At 40.0% G+C, this 19,144-nt stretch overlaps 1 protein-coding gene across 1 annotated transcript; it reads left to right on the forward strand.

The window, feature by feature from the left end:
- Nucleotides 1–7,757: 7,757 nt before the first annotated feature.
- On the forward strand, nt 7,758–17,354 carry hepacam2 (HEPACAM family member 2). Its single transcript, XM_034094815.2, has 9 exons — nt 7,758–8,060; nt 10,835–11,194; nt 11,270–11,557; nt 12,975–13,274; nt 15,469–15,594; nt 15,775–15,796; nt 15,883–15,917; nt 16,364–16,437; nt 16,543–17,354. The coding sequence occupies exons 1-9, from the start codon at nt 8,003–8,005 to the stop codon at nt 16,651–16,653; spliced, it is 1,374 nt and encodes a 457-aa protein (XP_033950706.1). The 5' UTR covers nt 7,758–8,002; the 3' UTR covers nt 16,654–17,354.
- The last annotated feature ends 1,790 nt before the right edge of the window (nt 17,355–19,144 follow it).

A 19,144-nucleotide genomic window follows, 5' to 3' on the forward strand; every position in this document is an offset into this window, starting at 1 on the left:
CTTGTGTCAAGTTGAGTAACTAAAGTGAACTTATTGTGAGCTAATTATCAATTGAAAATTAACTCATAATCAACTCAAATTCAAACTCATCAGGTTTATTGTGCTCCCTTCCAACTTGTGTCTACATTTCTCTACAAAGTACAAATGTGCCACTTAGTCTACAAATGACTTATGACAGCAACTACAGTGAACTACTACAAAGTTCAAACATTTATTTCATTTACCAAACTAAAGTAACCAAACAGTCCCTGAGCTGACTGAGCCTAAATCCCTAAAACGTTGCTGAAAGGTAGAGTGTAGAGTAGACTATACGCATCACACTGTTACACGCCTAATATACAGTATAGGCTACACTCTAGTGACTGTACAGTCAGAGTGTACTGTACTGTCTGTGCACCATGTATTTTCTACAACTCTACAATACATACTGTTAGAAATTAAAATCAATGTTGATATGGCGTAATTTTGAATTAAAAACACTAATTTAAATCACTTTTATTCTGAAAAAACCGAAAGTTCACACTATTAACTTAAAACTTTTATTCTGAAAATTCTTCACTTCCGGTTAGCATTAGCATGTGGCGAAATTCTACGTTTTCAAACCGTAAATCGAAGGTGAAATGACATGTGATGTTGTACACTGAGCACACTGGGATTAGCACTCATTTATTGACGCTGAATAACGTTTATCAGGGAATGTTTAAATAACCACAGACACCAGAATATACGTAAGTGCTAGTTTTTTTGCGAGTCCAAGTACCGGTTCCTGACGTTCCGGTTTTAACCGGACTTGAACCGAAACTTTTTACAAGTCCAGTACCGGTTCGGCGTACCGGTACGCAGCACTAATTGTGACTGGTGAACCACCTGCTGCAACTAAACTTTCTCTAAAGACCAACTGTATTTGTCACACCTCTGTAAGGCTGTCACATAATAGGACTAATTTGTGTGTCTGTATTTTAAAGTATGAAGTCTAAAGTCCCTGCCTGAAATACTGGTGAATAGGTCAGACTGGAAGAGACTAAACAGCTTATTTTATTAGAGATAGTGTCTTAATATGGATGAAAATATTCCGAATCAATAAACAATCATACGAAAAGCTGTCCATCTTTATCCATGATGATACAATGGGTTGGTATTTAATGTTTCTATCACAGTATTAGAGTTATATTTTATTATTTTTGAAAGATATGATAAAAAAACAAACAAATTAAAGGTCACCTATTATGCAAAATCCACTTTTGAATGTATTGTATACATCAACATGTGTGTCCTCTGTGTAAAGAGATTCTGAAAGTTCCAGACCCTCTCTCTTTTTGTCCTGATCCATTTATATAAAATCCTGTCTGAAAATGAGCTGATCAGATTTTGGCCACTTTGTGATGAAATAATGTTTTTTTGGGGTTGTGTAACCAATAGCAAATCACCAACCAAGGTACCCCCCCCCCCCCCCACACACACACACCTTATCACCTGCATCTCCTCCTAGAGCACCATTGTGTTATTTTTAACCAAATATCTTGCAGAGGGGCGTGGGGAGTGGCTCCTTATTTTCATCTAAAGTAACAGACAATAATCAGTAAACTTTTGAAACAGGGCTGAAACAGAAGGGATTATGGGATGCTACAATGCATAATGTGTTTGGCACTTCAAAGACATGTTTTGTATATAACTGAGAACTATAATATATTGATGAAAAAGAGTATAATAGGGGACATTTAAATGAAATTGAAGTACCAGTGAAAGTATACAAATGTCTGTATGTGGAGCTGCGCTGGTTTTGTGTTTTTGGGTGTGAGAACGGGTATTTCTGCATCTGTTTGTCTGTCTGTAAGCACACAAACAATGAAAGCTCTCACACAAAGAAATTCCTAAGAAAATCTTCCAACTTGCAAACTTGACTTGTTTTACTTCACACTTCTTGCCGATTACATCGAGTGGTTATGGATATACAAATCTGAATACCTTTAAACAAAGCAATGTTTACTTCAGGACAGTAGGTGTGTGATAAGCCATCCAACTGTTCAACAACCCCTATCAATACATCTCTGTTTTTTGACAGGAACTATGTAATCTCATACTTCTACTATGCACCAGTGGGAAATACTTTACTGTGACACCTCCGGGGAGGGAGTGAAAGATCACCAGATGTTTTTGCATTACTTGAATATTTTTGATTAATGGTAAAGTCCTGTAGAAACATAGGAACAGCCACCACCTAGTTTCTGTGGATTGACAATAAGCATTTGCACCTTTGATGACAGGAAAGAGGCCAAAAGTGTGTGTGTGTGTGTGTGTGTGTGTGTGTGTGTGTGTGTGTGTGTGTGTGTGTGTGTGTGTGTGTGTGTGTGTGTGTGTGTGTGTGTGTGTGTGTGTGTGTGTGTGTGTGTGTGTGTGTGTGTGTGTGTGTGTGTGTGTGTGTGTGTGTGTGTGTGTGTGTGTGTGTGTGTCAGGGCCGGTTGTTTTGACTCCTACCTCCCATGGCAAATCCAAAACCGCTTTCAGGAAATGAGAAGTACTTGATGCATGTGTTATGCAGAATGTCACCTTTCTCTTCTCAGGTTACTTGAGGCTGTTACTGAGCCAGTGAGGCTGGTCAAATAAGGTTAATATATACCCTTTTACCTTTTGATTGGTGCAAGCTTAGCGTTGTTTTCCTTCGCTTTACGACTGTGTGAAGCAAAGCCGACATGCACAGACCTGAGCAAAGGGAGTACTGCCTTTCAGCCTGGGATTGTGGACTGTCTCTTAACAGCCAACAGTTTACTGCCAGTGAACATAGAGGTGGCTGTGTCCATTTGACTCTGTATGCATGCACGTGCACCCACCCTAAAATAAAAACCCACGCCAGTTTGGTTTGTGGCATGTGCGACATAAACACCTATTTTTCATAGATGTATTTGTGTATGTTGGACGAAACGCTGCTGGGGAACTAATTAAAGTCATGACAGCAACGGAATAACTGTGAACTTTCATTTCTCTAGTTTAGTAAATATACCACTAGACATTTACCTTAGTCATGTCTAGAGCCGATGCTTTGCATAATTTAAGTCTCTTTTTTCTTGACCCCAAGCGTAACATTATTATATCATATGTCATAAAAGGCACACCATTCAGAGTAAGAATCTTTGATTGATTTAATCTCTCTGAGGAGCTATACACTGGAGAACAGGAAACAAGATAATATGTCAGTGTGTGCATATGGGTGTCAACTATGCAAACATAACCGTTAAGGAACGTTTTTTTATCAGCTCTACACCTGCCATTGACAGACACCATGTCACCTGCGCTGCAAGGCATGAGTTATTTAAGTGAGGAATTTGAAATAAAGTATGTGCTCAAACATATTTACGCTATGTCTTTTACATTAAGAAACCATTGACTCAACTGTGATGAGGCACCATTTTGACAGTTGGGAGAGAAAGTGCACACAGGCTGGGTAAGAACGCAGCTCCTATAGATGTACATGGAGCAATGAAGCTGTGGGTTTAGTTTCTTTTGAGCACACAAAGTCTTTGACTGGAAGCAGAAGAGGATCTGGGTTGCAGGCAGCAGGATTTGACAAGCGGCTTATTTCCTGTCATTGACTGCGGGTCACAAGGCGAGTGCGTGGGCGAGAGATAGTGGAATGCATTAAAGGGGTGAGGCTCTTGACATCAGACACAGTCATACACAGCCTTACTTGCAACTTAAAGGGGTACACAACAATATAGACATGTTTGCTTTGGGATAAACACACACACACAATGTTTTGAATGTTGAAAGTTCGGGGTGGCTCTCTTTTGCATTGACCACGTGACCGCGTCAAACACTTGGTTCGTGAAGTCAAGGTGCTATAGGCGACAACAGTCAGATCCAGAGAGAGATAGGAGGGTTCAACAGTGCAGCAGTAAAAGAAAAAAGAAAAAGTGCCGTTCACATGTGAGCATGAGGGGAAAACATGCGCCTGCATCCACCCACACACAGGCACGCACACACACACACTGTGCAGCGTGTGTGTCCAATATTCTGTTTCCCAGTGTTATAAATCTTTGTGAGTGAATGAAACTCTGTCATCCAATCAAATCACTCAGAGGCCATGCAGAAATCCCCGCCCCTTTTCTTTGCTTCCTCAATGCTCCACTTAACCCCACTCTCTCTCTGTCTCTTGTTCTCCACCAGCCATAGGGTAACATTTTCTACATATAATAATTTCAAGTTGTCATTCAAGGAGAGACATCATCCTATGAACAACCTCGAAGGCACAACTGTACGTGACCTCTTCTCATTTTAGTTGCACAGTAATGGATTGCATGTGTGCTTGCTCTTTTCCTATGATTTTTTTAGCATAACTTGATCTGGTGTGACATAAGTGACTGTCACAGATGTGTTCTTCCTGCACTTCGACACTCTTACTGATGAAATTGGAGGACCTTTCACTTTTTAGTTGATTTATATATTTTATTCCACATTTTAATGGATTGAGACAGAAATATGAATGAGAGCCCAAATATATATCACAGTAGGCCACTGACACCCTATGTGGCCCCACTGTAATGACTGCCACACACACACACACACACACACACACACACACACACACACACACACACACACACACACACACACACACACACACACACACACACACACACACACACACACACACACACACACACACACACACACACACACACACACACACACACACACACACACACACACACGTTTGCCAATAGTGTGGCCTTGATCTGGGCTGGTGTGCTGTGTCTGCTCTGAGTGTCTACAGCTGGAGACCAAGGCTCCAAGAGGAGAGGAGGAATGAAAGAGCAGGAGAAGAAGGATCAACATTAGAAGGAGAAGAAGAAGAATGGAGGAGCAACAAGAATAAGGAGAAAAAGATAATATGATGAGCTGGAAGAGTTGGAGTCAGCGGAAGGCAGTCCAGAGACTTGTGGTAAAGTAGGGTAACCTTCACAGACATGGGCTGGGAGGCTGAAAATGGAAAATGTGACATGTTTTAGCAATGTATGTGGGCCCCCATTTGAGGTTGTGCGCGTTGGTGGGTGTATCACTAAGCTTCAGTGTCCTGGTTTTTGGTTGGGCGGTCCAAAAAGGCCACACCAGGCCATACCAAAGTAATAAAATATGCCAGATAGTTCCTGTTGATTCTTTAATTCATGGTAATGTTAGAGGAAGGGTAAGGACGAACAAGGTTCAGGGATCACAAATTCCCACTAAGCAGACATGATGAACCTCATAACTGAACATCCAAACTGCTGTCAACAACATGTGTGTATTAAATGGGGCGAAGCCTGCGAGCTAGTTCAGGCAGTCAACTCGAGCACCTATGATACATTAATAACACGTGACGCACCTCTTCCCTCTTACAACCAACCAAACACATTCTTCTAAACATATTTCATATATATCTAAACTATGTAAGCTGCCAGGTCTTCCTGCCTCGCTATGCTGCTGCTGCCACTGCTGTGTTCACTTGCTATTGCTATGTTCATGTTCCTGCTGCTGTGTTTCATGTTGCTGCAACTCGCCTGCCCCACCACCACCCCAGCTTCCACCTGTAGGCTCGGGGGATAGTTATCTAATCATCACTCAATGTTCTTAGTAAATCTGTGGAGTGATGAGGCCCGAGACTAGATGCCAAACTCAAACTATATGCTGCTTATAATAAACATATTAAGAAACATGTGAGTTGTCTGACTGAACTCTATTTATATAACCTTTATTAAAACATGAGAGTCACATGGGATTGGTCCTGGGCAAAACGTGCAGCAGCACAAATAAAAACACATACAGACAGAAATAAACTAAAAAGTACCAAACATAAATAGGAACAAAAATTCAAGCATGGGACATTTATTATTAACTATTACTATTAGAGATTTTCCTCTAAGTCTTTCATTTTGGATTAAAAAGCAACTATCCATTTATTGAGTTCCAAGACTTTTTTCCAACATCATTAAGACCAAAGGTGCATAATCATACTGTATCTGACATAGAAGTATACATCATGAATCTGTTATGCAAATTTAGATGATTTATTATCCTAATTTCTAAACTTCTTTTTATTGTAGAAGATATATCACTACCTTATCAGGCCTCTAAAAACGGAGGAAACTCATAGACACGTGTCACACAGGGCATGAGTACACTTGATTTGAAGGGTCCAAAACCAACAAAACAAGTTTGTGAACCTCTGCCACAGAGCCATGCCATGTCAGAGCGGCTCAACAAAGATCATTAATGAGAATAAACTATCCCTGAAACATACTGCAACATGCTGTTCAGTTCAGTTCATAAATCCATGGACAGTCTCATAGCTGATGCTCTGACCCCATCTACAGGTAAAGAGGGAACTTGCAGCTTATGTAGAGACTGCCTCATGGAGTGACGGTACAAGAGAATACTGTGACTTAAATAGAAGAATATTAGTAAAACAGATTTTATGTTTTGTATTTCTATTTTATAGATCCTTTTTGTAAGATCATTTGGACTCCACTCATTTTCTAGTAGAATTAAATGGAGACCAACATGTGTTATATATAGATCACTCCTTGTCAAATTTGCCAAATCATGTGTTCTCGCTAACAAATGCTGTATTGATGAGACAGTACCTCCGTTTTATCTGGTTTCTCAGCAAATGCACATCCCCGTGGAGAAGTTGACAGCAGAGAAAATAATCAGTGTATTTAATGGTACCACCACCAAATAGGCACTCATTGACACAACCTACAATGGCCGAATTCATTCAGTGTGCAGTTTCACCACATCCTTTCAGAGGATGATCATGCAGAACAAAACTGTGCTGAGCGAGTCACTGAGGAGACACAGGGAGTGTTAAACATGTGACTATTTTGTGCTTTGTTTGAGACAAACATTTGACTGTGTATGATTTCAATAAAAACACAATTTCCATCACGAATTAAAATAAATCATGAGTTTTAGAAGTCTTTTAAAACAAACTCAGGCTTAGAGTAAATTGGTCATTGGTTGTGGCACAAACAAACCTTTGTTTTTCTGCAACGACTTAGTGGGCAAGAATTAACAACAGTATTCTCTCTACTCTCTATCTTTTCCCACAAAGTCTTCCTGAGGGCTGAAAAAAACACAAAAATTACGTATTTACCATTTACCACGTCTCTTAGACCTTGACAAGAGTCTGTATCTTCAAGGCATTTGCAAAGGTCCGTGATACATGTGTCAGAACAACATTCCCCAGTCAGTTTTACCTCAGTATCAGTCTCTGTCTCTTTGTCCCCTTATTTCAAGACTTCAAATGATTACTGACAGAATAGATGATAGCCGGCTGTTGTAACTGAACCAAACTGAGAGGCGTTGGCGGTTAAAAGCTCTCTTGTCTGCCTGCTCTTTCCTTGTTTCACACCCTGAAGGACAGGCAGATGGTGTATTATAATGCTAAGACTCAACTATCCTTTTACAGTGTTGTAAGTGTCAGTTGCTCTACGACAGAGTGGAACCCTTAGCCCTGTGTGTGTGTGTGTGTGTGTGTGTGTGTGTGTGTGTGTGTGTGTGTGTGTGTGTGTGTGTGTGTGTGTGTGTGTGTGTGTGTGTGTGTGTGTGTGTGTGTGTGTGTGTGTGTGTGTGTGTGTGTGTGTGTGTGTGTGTGTGTGTGTGTGTGTGTGTGTGTGTGTGTGTGTGTGTGTGTGTGTGTGTGTGTGTGTGTGTGTGTGTGTGTGTGTGTGTGTGTGTGTGTGAGTGAGTGTGAGAGAGTAAGGATCATGCTGTGCTGTCTTTCTGCCAGGTGGACCTCTTCTTCCTCCTCCTGGTGTCACATGGGGAAGGGCCTGGCTGCATGCAGGCTAAAGCTAGCTCCTCTCATTTCCCTGGCAAATGTTGTCACCACAACCAGTCACATTTCCCTCCTCCTCCTCATCCTCCTCCACCTTTTTATTTCACTTCTCTCCTCCTTCCTACATCCCTCCCTCCCTCTCTGCCTGTCTGCCTGTCAGAAGTCACACATATTCCCAGAGGATAAGATGCCATGGAGGCCACAGGAAGATCAGCGCTTTATGTCTGCTGTGTTCTCCTCATCCTAACAGGTGAGTTTCCATAGAGCGATGTTTTGCTTGGGTTGTCAGTGTTGCGTTGGTGCTGCTGTAGCAGTTACTGTGGTTGCTGTGTTTGGTTGGTTGGCAGGGTAAAACTGAGGCTGAATTGATGAAGTTTTTTTATAGTGCGCAGTAACACATTTGTGAGTTTGTTTTGTTTTTAAAGGGTTCAGATTAGAGAAGCAGGATTGAAACTTGGTTGAAAATGATAAAACTGTGAAGTGAATTTAAGGACAGTTCCTGTATGTTTTTTGTATTTTTAAGAAGTTAAAATTGGCTTGCAATAAATGTTACATTTAGGGCACAATAAATTACACGTTCTTCACACGGATGTACCTCAATCTTTTACAGTCTTCTTAAATATAAGTTCAAGTATTTAAAGCGTTCCTTTTAGAGTCTATCTTTTTAGTTTTGCATGTCCTTTCCATAGTCATCACTATGTGACTTGACAGAATTAGCTTTTTTACTGTTGTCGTCTGTGAGTACAGACAACAGGAGGCTGTTCGTGGAAAGAAGAAGTGACCCAGACCACAGCTCAGTGACTTAGACATGGACCAGCATTTCTCACATGACTAGATGTATCTAACATTAAAGTCCCCAAAACATGGACTCTCACACCTGCTTGTTTGTTTGTTTTGTATCAACAACCCTCCTTGAGGAGCACTATTTGTCTTATCTGAAAGAGGACCGAACATGGTGGCGTTTTGACACGCACCGGGAGACTTTATTTAGTATCCAAACATCTCGAAGTGTGTGTGAGGGTGATAAGAGGCAGGTGCTGGTGGGTCTCCACACAATAGTTGTTTGAATGTGTGTGTGTCCACTAAATGAAGATACCCTTTCACCTCAAACGCTATTGTCTTTAATCTCCACGGTATCACCACAACAATACCAGTGTTGTTTGGGGACAACAGTGAAGGAGCGAGCTCGGCACACTCCTCCTTATTCTGTCTTTTTGTTGATCTCAGCTGGTGTAAACACAGGCACACTCCTGCTACTGCCAACACACACACACACACACACACACACACACACACACACACACACACACACACACACACACACACACACACACACACACACACACACACACACGCACGCACACACACACACACACACACACACACACACACACACACACACACACACACACACACACACACACACACACACACACACACACACACACACACACACACACACACACACACACACACACACACACACACACACACACCACACATTCACCCAGAAACTGGCCTGCAGGCTTGTAGGAGTGGAACGTGTCAACGTGACGCCTGCATTATTTAGGACATGACACCAGACACACAATGAATCTATTGTGATGAGCAACATGGACAGAAGTCATCGGGGACCTGGCTGACACCAGCTGGCCATCCCTGAGGAGGAAATATGGATGGGTCAGAGGGGAGGGGGACAAAGTAAAACATATTTAAGAGAGATGTGAGGCAATAGGGGTTTAAAAGGAGAGAACAAAACTCACTTTTCCAAGTTACCCCAACCCAGTCCTTGCATTTGATTTAAAATCGTAAAGCAAATGAGCAGTCTGTCATTAAAATGTTCCACCTCCGCCAAGTTCTGAAACTTAGCTGAAAACTGAAACGGAGAAAGACAAGATAGACAGCCAGAAGTGAGACAAAGGGACACAAATTAGAGAAAAGTGAGATGTTTTTTACTGATCTAGTTTCACAGTAACTGCCTACTCACATGCTGCCGCCTAAATCAACCTGGCAACCAAACACAGTCGCTCACTTTTTAACTTCAAACTGTCAAGAAAAACACACATAAATGTTGAAGTTGTCAAAATGTTTTTTCAAATCAAACTATCGTAGCGTATAATATTAATGATCCGTAACAGTAGGAATGTAATGTATAGAAGAAGATATAAGAAAACTGAGTAAGCAAATGTCTTGTTATCTATCATAAACAATTGAAATATCATTTGGATTGACAAAAGCTGCTAGAAAAACAACTTCAACTCCTGATAATGTTTGTGTTTACAATAGTATATTAGTTTGCCGCTGGTTACCAGTGAATAAACTGCCCTGACAACCATCAGTGTTTAACAGACGGTGAGGTGCAATAGATCAACGGATATCTAGTAACTTCAGACAGCCCTAGTGTTTGTTTTGGGACAAGTTGGGATCAAAGAGACGTAACTCATCCTTGTCGCACAACAATGGGACTGTGTAGTGAGCTGGGTCAATATTAACTCATTACAGTTTCAGGACCTTGACGATTTGAAGAGTAGGATACAGATTATGAGATCAGAACTGGTTTCATCATTAGATAAAAACAGCCATTTGTGTCCATGATTTCCCCATTACTAAATTTAAAAGCAATTTATAAATAATTATGTATTTTCCTAAGTCGATATACTGCAATTCATGATAAAGCATGTGCCGAATATATTTGTAACAATATGTTGTAACACCATATGATCACACCATCACAACAGTGCAAGTTGATAAATCCTCATATTTTATAACCAATGTTTTTTTTAAGTACAGCGAAATATATTCGCTTAGTAAATAAAAATACACAAAAAAACTATTTAGACATAAAAGGAACTTTTTTACTGTCTTTCTGAAAGTTTTAAAAAAGTTTTAAAGAAAGTTTTAAAGTTTTTTTAAAAAAGTTTTAAGACATATGTATGTCAATGGAAGATGCAACAAGTGATTGTGTAGTAATTTGTTTACCTTCTTCTCCTCCTATTCCTTTTCCTCCCATCTTCACCGATCCAGAAGTCAGCTCTGAGTTGATCCACATCCCTTCCTTGGTCCATCATGGGATTGAAGGGAAATCCATGCTCCTGTCTGTTGAGACTCGCTATCCGCTGGAGGATGTTGAGATCCAGGGAACTTGGTCCCACACCAGGCCGAGCGGCACCAGAACCACGTTGGTGACATTTACCAAAGAGGCCACAATCATCAACATGATGTACCGCAACCACCTCTTCTTTAAGGAACCCAATGTTTCTTTAATAATCCGGGAATTAAACCATGAGGACGAGGGGGATTACCACCTGAACCTCAACATACAGTTTAATAACCAGACGGGACTGGTGATCAAGGAGGAGAGAACTGTGCATGTCACAGTGGACGGTGAGTGTTTTCCCATTACATGTAATAATGATCATTTGAGTGGACTCAGGCCTAACATTTTTGTTTATTCCTCAGTCCCTGTGTCCAGTCCCGTCATTCAGAAGAGCCCCTCTTATGCAGTTGTTGAGGACAAGGCTAACGCAACTTTGACTTGTTCTGTCGAGAGAGGAACAAGAGTTGTGTTCCAGTGGCTGAGAGACAACCAAACACTTGGTGCCAGTTACAGATACCACTTTACTCAAGACAACTCTACATTGTTTATCAGTACTGTGAGAAAAGAGGATAAAGGAACTTACCACTGTGTGGCCAGCAACGCTGTGAGCCAGGGTCTGCACAGCAGGGCCGTGGACCTCAATGTCTATTGTGAGTAGTTATATGAATTCACCTTTTACTTCTACTTCTAAACTGCAAATCCTGTTCCTAATTAATGCCCATGGAATTGCAATGTGGTTCATTGGAGAATCTAACATGCAGTGTTTTAAAATATAAGAAGAAGGATGTTAATGTCTTAATTCTAAAAAAGAAAGTCTGGCAATATGAAGTGGTGCTCACTGAGAAAATTAATGTCATGTGAAAGTAGCTGTGTTGAGCACCAGAATGAATACATTCCAGAAAAAATAAGTCAATAATCACAGACTAACATTATAGGGACTAGAATCAGATGTTGTTCTACCTGTGTGGTTGCCAAAATCTCTAACATGGCAGGTGTGATCCTCATTTTACAAGCTGTTGCCTGTGAGTATAGACAAAATCGCAAAAAAACAACAACTTAAAATCAAAGCTGGGTGCTCTCTCGGTATGAAAAAGATACAAGCCATTTATAAGTGTATCCAACAGATATTCGATATTCGCCCACCAGAGCTAGTAACATTTAGGAATAGCCTGTGAAGTTTAGTTTGTAAATTAATAATATTCTTATTTAAAAGACATTTGGCCACTGGTTGTACTAGCAAAGACCTTTACCAATACAAATTGCAGAATACATCATGTTTTTTTTGCTCTCCCTTTACACTGTATTAGGTCATATGTAAATATCTGCAGTATCAGTCTTTCTGACAACTGAATGTCTGTTATGGGTATTTGCATGGGGGCAGACTTATCTCACAGAGCTCCTCTCTTCCACCATAAAGCACGTAGTCCACCCAACTGATAAACCTGGTTTTGTGAGTCTGAGGTTACTACCAGGAAGAACACACGTATAATCATTCAGTGAATTCATTTGAATTTGTTTGACTTTTCACAAAGCTGATTATTTTTGTAATATTGTGATTACAGAAGGATGCAGTTCATGTGTCAGTCTGTGTGCTAAAACAGTGAGTGTGTTAATAACATGTCACTGAGAAATGCACAAGTAAATCTGGCATTGCCATCATTTCTGCTTGCATAAAAAGAGCATGTTTGTGTTAGCATTCAGAAGCATTCTGGAAAAAGTAGATACACAGCTTTCAGTTAAAATACCTCTTCATGTTAAGTGTATTCTATTTATATTCATTGTAATGTGTGACTTAACCAATTTAAGCTGATGGATGTCACTAAAAAAGTAACAAATCCTTAAAATCTGCTTACACACACTGAAAAAGGTGCCTCTTATAAAGACATGACCTGTTCTTGTTTAAGGGCATCACCCCTCTTTCATTTCCCTGTCAAGACTTTTTGAACTAGACTGTGGATCAAACCTATGACCTTGTATTTGAAACATCTTTTAGCTGATGCTGCCTGATGAAACACAATAAATTCCTAGAGAAGTAATGTTTCCCCTGACCCACTCTTGCTTTTGCAGATGGTCCCTACAACCTGGAGGTGAACTCAGACCAGGGACTGCGGACAGGGGAAGTGTTCACCATCAACCCCGGAGAGCTGGTCTTCTTTGAATGCCAGGCTGACTCCAACCCACCCAACAGCTACGTTTGGATCTCTAAGAGCCGCAATGCCACCCAGGTCATCTATGAGGGCCCGCGGCTGGAGGTGCGCTCCTATAAATTGGCCCAGGCTGAAGAGTACCTGTGCCGCGCCTTCAACAACGTGACACAGAAGCAGGACGAGACCCAGTTCACTCTGGTGGTGGCCAAATACCTAGCAGGTGGGTTGAGGGCGGAACATGGCAGGAGAGAGCAGAGCGTGGGTGGATTTTGGGAATCCTTTGAGATAAACACTCTGTAAACAGTGTGTCATGCCAAAAGCAGAAGAGGTTTATTAGCTATGTCAGATATATGTTGACAATGACAAACAGCAGCTTGGGAAACGTGTAAATGGATAAAAAACTGTAGTTAAAGCAATGTTTGCACAACAGGTGAAGTGAAACCAAGTTATGGATATAGCATGAAATATATAATGAAACTGGCTTTTTATCTCTGTTGCTAGGTTTCAGCGCTTGCAGCCTGTATTAAAGTTCAGTGGCTGGGAAAGTCAACAGTGGATAACAGCTGTTGTATTTGTTGACTAACTTTTATAGCATGTGTAGTTTCTGTGTGCCGAATGCGACATTGATATGTTGTCGTGGTGATACTGGGAATGTCTCATAATGGTTACTGTTGATAATGGCTAGGATTTTAAAATGTGATTATTGAGTCAATAGAGGTCCTAACAGCATCCATTTGTATTGACATCAAAATCTTTTATGAACATTACCAAAGAAGCCTCTGATCCCTTCACTTTAAATAAGACTAGTCATGCTAGCAAAGAACATGGCCTTTTTCGGATACTGCTTTAAAGTGGACCTATCATGCTATATTTGAATAATATATTGTAGGGCTATATAAAACATGTATTTTTTCAAAATACCAAACAGATCATGCATTTTATCCATACCTCATTTCGCTCTATTTGCTGTATTCCAGCCCTGTTTTTGCAAGGGCTGATTCTGTGGCAAATGAGCTGCAGCTGACCACGCCCCCCCTGCAAAGGAGGGGGGCGAGGCATGAGCGTCATGTTACCATGCTGTTACCATGCCACGGCAACCTTTCATTCCCCTGATAGGTGGAGAGTTGCCCATATAGGCGGAGCTCCTTGTTTCTGACGTCAGAGATATTTCAAATCTGTATCAGATCCGTTGCAGCCAGAGTTGGGTGCAACGCGTTACTGTAATAATATTACTTTTGTCGGTTACGGAGTAGTGTAACGCGCTACTTTTTAAATTCAGTAATCACACTACAGTTACTAACATTGCCCCGATACGCGTTACTTCGTTACACTAAAATCAGTCATAATCACACTGACAGACAAGAGGGGTTTCCGCCGCAGGTTTATATGTACGTAATCTGCGCGACCTGCGCGTCCACATCTCCACGTGCAGTGCTGCATAAACATGGCTGAGTCAGTGATAACTTTCGAGGGGTGGAGGTATGCCCATTATTTTGAGTTCGTCCGAATAATAGACAGGAATGTGACGGTGAGGTGCAAACTGTGTCCAGGCCAGAAGCTGTTATTCACTGCTGGAAACACCACGTCAAACCTCAACAAACACCTGCAAAGAACACATGCTAAGATGAAGCTAACGCACACGCTATTTGTTGTTTGTTTATATCGCGTAGTCTGTTCTTCTTCTCTGTCTTCCGGTTGTTGCCTGTTTTGAATGACGAATACACACTACCGCCACCTGCTGGTAAGGAGAGTTATTGCCACTCACACGTGCGCATTTCGTTCGTGCTCGGCGAGTAAAGTAACGAGTTAACGAAGTAGTGTAATATATTACTTTTTTTTAAAGTAATATGTAGTATATTATTATTTTTTAGTAACAACCCCATCTCTGGTTGGAGCCCCGTTTTTAGAGATTTGGGTATGGAGCAAAAGAGAGAGGGTTGTGTTTTCTGACACTTGGTGAGTTCCCTGACACATCGGGGACACATATTCATTTATAAAAGACGTACAAATGTGCATTTTGCATGATAGGTCCCCTTTAAGCTAAATGCTAACATGTTCAATTTAGCCTATAGCATGCTAATATTAGCTAATTAGCAATGTACAGCTAAGGCGGATGGAAATATCTTAGCTTTTGGAGGTACCTGTATATCAAAACAAAAAGGACTAGGGTGATGTGGAAAATCCAGAATGGTAACCTTAAGATGGTACTAGAAGAAGAAAGGTTATCTCCAGCTATTGAAATGTATCTTCTAGGGTAGAGGTCTAGAATATTACTACCAAATGTTGAATCAATCCTTCTGACAGTCAATATTTTTCAAACCATTAGACCTCATGGTGACACCAACCTCAACTTCTGGGGAACATGAGTGTGTCCAACTAACCTAACTAATTGTTCTTTATATATTTGTCTACAGGGAAAGAGAAGCATATCCAAGAAGGAAGCAATTTTCCCCCTTTTGCAGCCGTCGTCGTTAGCTCTTTGTTCATCATCAGCTGCATGCTGCTGTTCTTCCTCAAGAGAACCTGCAGTCCTAAGAGAGGTAGGACAATTTCTTAGTTTGCCGCATTGACAAAGGTTGTTTTAGTCTTAAAACCTGTTTTGCATGGTCCACTTTTGAAATCGGCTTGTCTTAATGCTTTTAAGATAAGTCAAGGTTATGGTTATAAACATTTCAAATGTTTTCTATTTGTGAATAATTATTTCTCTCTATTATCAACAGTTCTCATGAGCATATACAACAGGTAAGAGTCTTGAATATAAAATGTATATAGACAATTTAAATAGTATTTTTTAGTCTAGGCTAACTAACATTTCTTGTTTTTGGCAGACCCCTTTCAGAGCAGAAACGACCACATCGTTCAGGTAAGCTGTTGGTTGTTATTATCACATGTGTATCAGAATCAGAATCAGAAACAGGTTTATAGGTTAACACATGTCTTGGTGTTTTTGGTGCATACATAAAACTAAAACAATCACAATAACCCTAACCATTTTTTTTACATACAAATAAAACAATGATAAGAAAAACAACAATTTGAGTAAGCCTATGTCAGGTTTACATACATGTACATATTTGACATCATATGTTTCAGGTGAATGGATGAGAATGGCTTTAGTTTTTCTTTTGAAATGAAAGTCATTGCTAAACACAGGATTGTTTATAGCAGTAAAGTAAACTAGGTCACGATGTCTCATTGATTTAAACTGAAAAGCAGTTTTATAGTGCAATTATACAAATGTTACTGTAATGTTTGACTTAAAATAGATGCTAATGCACTGGTCTGACATTAAAACCTTTGTCTCAACAGGACATGAAGATGCAACAGAAGACTTTGGCATCTACGAGTTTGTCTCTGTACCTGGGAAAATGGAATCTGCACAGGTAATTTAACATCAACATGGCTTCAGTGTGCAGAACGTTTTTAAGCCTTAACTTTTGTTCAAAGGTTGTGTGTACTTAACATTTCCCTATGCAACCATCCTGCAGGCCTCGTGCAGATCTCTGGCTCGCCTTGAGTCCGTTCAGGATATGCACACCACCATCTACGATGTGATCAGACACGTTCCTGAAACACCCAGTCACAGTTTGCTGGAATAAGCAGCAGTTGATACGAAACTCATTTCACTTGAAGACTTATCGTGTAGCTTTATTCTCTGTTATCAAAGCCTGAAACTCTGGTTTTGGTGGCAGGTTGTTTTGCACAAGGGATGAAGGAGACTTGTGTCAATACACAACTTGATCATGCACTGTTTCTGTCCAGAGTTTTGGACAGAAGTTAAATGACTTTTGCTGACATTATTGTGAGATGTATAGTGTAAGTATGCCTTGAAATTATGTCTTTTTTATGTGAAAGTATAACTGAAGTTTGAACTGTTTTTTATTCAGAATTGAATATACTTAAGTCATATTAAGCCAAGCGAGTTAGTTGAATATCTTCAGAGGTACCTCCAAGGTACCCAAACTATTTATATGTTTAATTTAAAAATACTAAGGTTTTATTTGTCATTTCAATAATATCTTCCTAATTTAATATTCCCGCCAATGAGAGTGTAATAATGAATGCATTTTCTTGTTTGAAATATATTAAGGTTAATTGTAAATATTGTACATGGATTATCCTGCAGATTCTTTATACATATTATTATATTTGCTCCAATCTATTTATTCCCATAGAAAGACTTAACCCTATTTCCACAATGTAGCATTTTTCGGCTCAACCTGGATATATTGAAAATGCTGACTCAAGGAAAAGAATGAATGATCCATAAATTATTGTACAGTTTGCATTCACATGTTGTTTTGTACTTTATTAAATATATAATGGTTAACTATTCTCTGTGTTTTTTAACATGACCAACCCTCTTCATTCTGCAACTTTTGCATTCATATTACACTTCTTTATCATCTCTTTTCATATAATGGCAGAAGCAGTCTGGGCTTGAAATGAACACTTTCTCATCACAGATCCTGAGAAAAAAACAAAAAAGATATAGCTGAAGCCAGCAAAGATGTCAGTTGTTGTGCTGCCTCACAATCAATCTTTGTCTGATATCTTGGCTGTGATCTCTCTTCTCTCAAGTGTTTGAGCCGTATTTGTTGTCTCCAAATTGCTGCAGAGTGCTTGTTTATCTCAGTGTTGGTGTATTGGTATGCTGTGTACCTGCTATAATATGGAGACAGGCAGCAACAGAAGGATGGTTCAGCATGTGGCAGAGTGCCCTCCACCTGCTCCTGCTAACACCTTATCAAGAGGAAAAAAACGTGGGCTTGCTTGTCTCTGTGTTTATTGAGAGAAAGACATGAGGAGGAAAAGAGATAAAGACCAGACACAAAGGTATTTTCTGAAGAATATGTGGTCAGAAGTCATATTTAATGTATTTAGACAATGTCATTTTCCCTATCTTGAATATATGCTACAGTCTACTTTCGGCTGATTCAGTTTAAACAATAATTTGTCCCCTAGTGTCACATCTGCACTTCCATTAAAAATGTTCAAAATTCACCTGTGGTCAATATAGTATGGAAACATTTAGAATGATTTGCCGTATGGTGTTATGTTTCTGAATAAATCTTGTGAATTTAAGGGGATTTCCCATATAAATGACATATGATATTTCTAATGTACAGGATACAAAACACAAATGATAACACAAGAAAGGATATACCTGAATCCAAAAACATTATTTGGGAAAGCACAAATAGCTGGATTCTCGGATTAAACGTGACTTCCGGTATTTTGTTGGTTGAACAGTTAGAGAAAAATAAAATGACGTCTCTGTATTCCTCTGAACACTAATATTACTTTATTGACTACTTAAGGACAATCAATGGTCAATATCTGAACCTCGAATTGAGTCAAAAGCTACTTTTCATGATGCTTCAAGGCAAAAGAAAAAGCATTTTAATGATTTTATCCTAATTATAGCTGATAATCTGACCAACTGAGTGTGCCCTGCATCTCCGGGTAGGGGCTGCCATCTGTTCCGTCTCAGTGTATGCTTTAAGGGCGGCTCCACACTGTGGATGAGTGCCTAACAAACAACAGTGGAGTAAATTCACCTAAGGAGAGCGACCTCACCTTCATTTGACTGGGAAATATCCTGAGGCATCATTAACCAGGAACAATCGCTCACCATGCCTGCTGTCTGCTGCATGCTTTTAACCAAGTGCTGCTCAACATAACTCTAAAGGGGGCAATTACAAAACAGGCTAAATGGGTCGGCATACACCGTTTTTGTAATTATTCTGAACCGTTCACAATGCAGAGCCATGTAATTACTTGGCAGAGATGGAGCTACATGACACTGAGTCATGGTAGACCTGACATGATGACATAAGGACATGTTGTTTGCCAAATAAATCAGCCACATATTAAATAATATAAAACAAAGTTATAAATTGTGAACCATAACCTGTTTTTGATAACAGTAGCTTATATCAACAACAGAGTCATGTACTAAAAGCTACAGACAGTTATATACATTAAAAGTACTTCATTCAAAAATATGCTAATTATGCAGATGGTCCATGTCAGTGTTAATCAATAACCTACATGTAAAATAGTTCTCGGCATGCACCATACCAGTAC

This window comes from Pseudochaenichthys georgianus, chromosome 11, assembly GCF_902827115.2.
Source record: "Pseudochaenichthys georgianus chromosome 11, fPseGeo1.2, whole genome shotgun sequence".
NCBI lineage: Eukaryota > Metazoa > Chordata > Actinopteri > Perciformes > Channichthyidae > Pseudochaenichthys > Pseudochaenichthys georgianus.

What these genes read in the sequence shown, in the direction of transcription:
- hepacam2 (XM_034094815.2), top strand. Translation starts at nt 8,003, where the DNA reads ATGGAGGCCACAGGAAGATCAGCGCTTTATGTCTGCTGTGTTCTCCTC. An exon ending in CGTGGACCTCAATGTCTATT is followed by an intron (nt 11,558 to 12,974) that starts GTGAGTAGTTAT and finishes TTGCTTTTGCAG; the next exon opens with ATGGTCCCTACAACCTGGAG. An exon ending in CTCATGAGCATATACAACAG is followed by an intron (nt 15,797 to 15,882) that starts GTAAGAGTCTTG and finishes TGTTTTTGGCAG; the next exon opens with ACCCCTTTCAGAGCAGAAAC.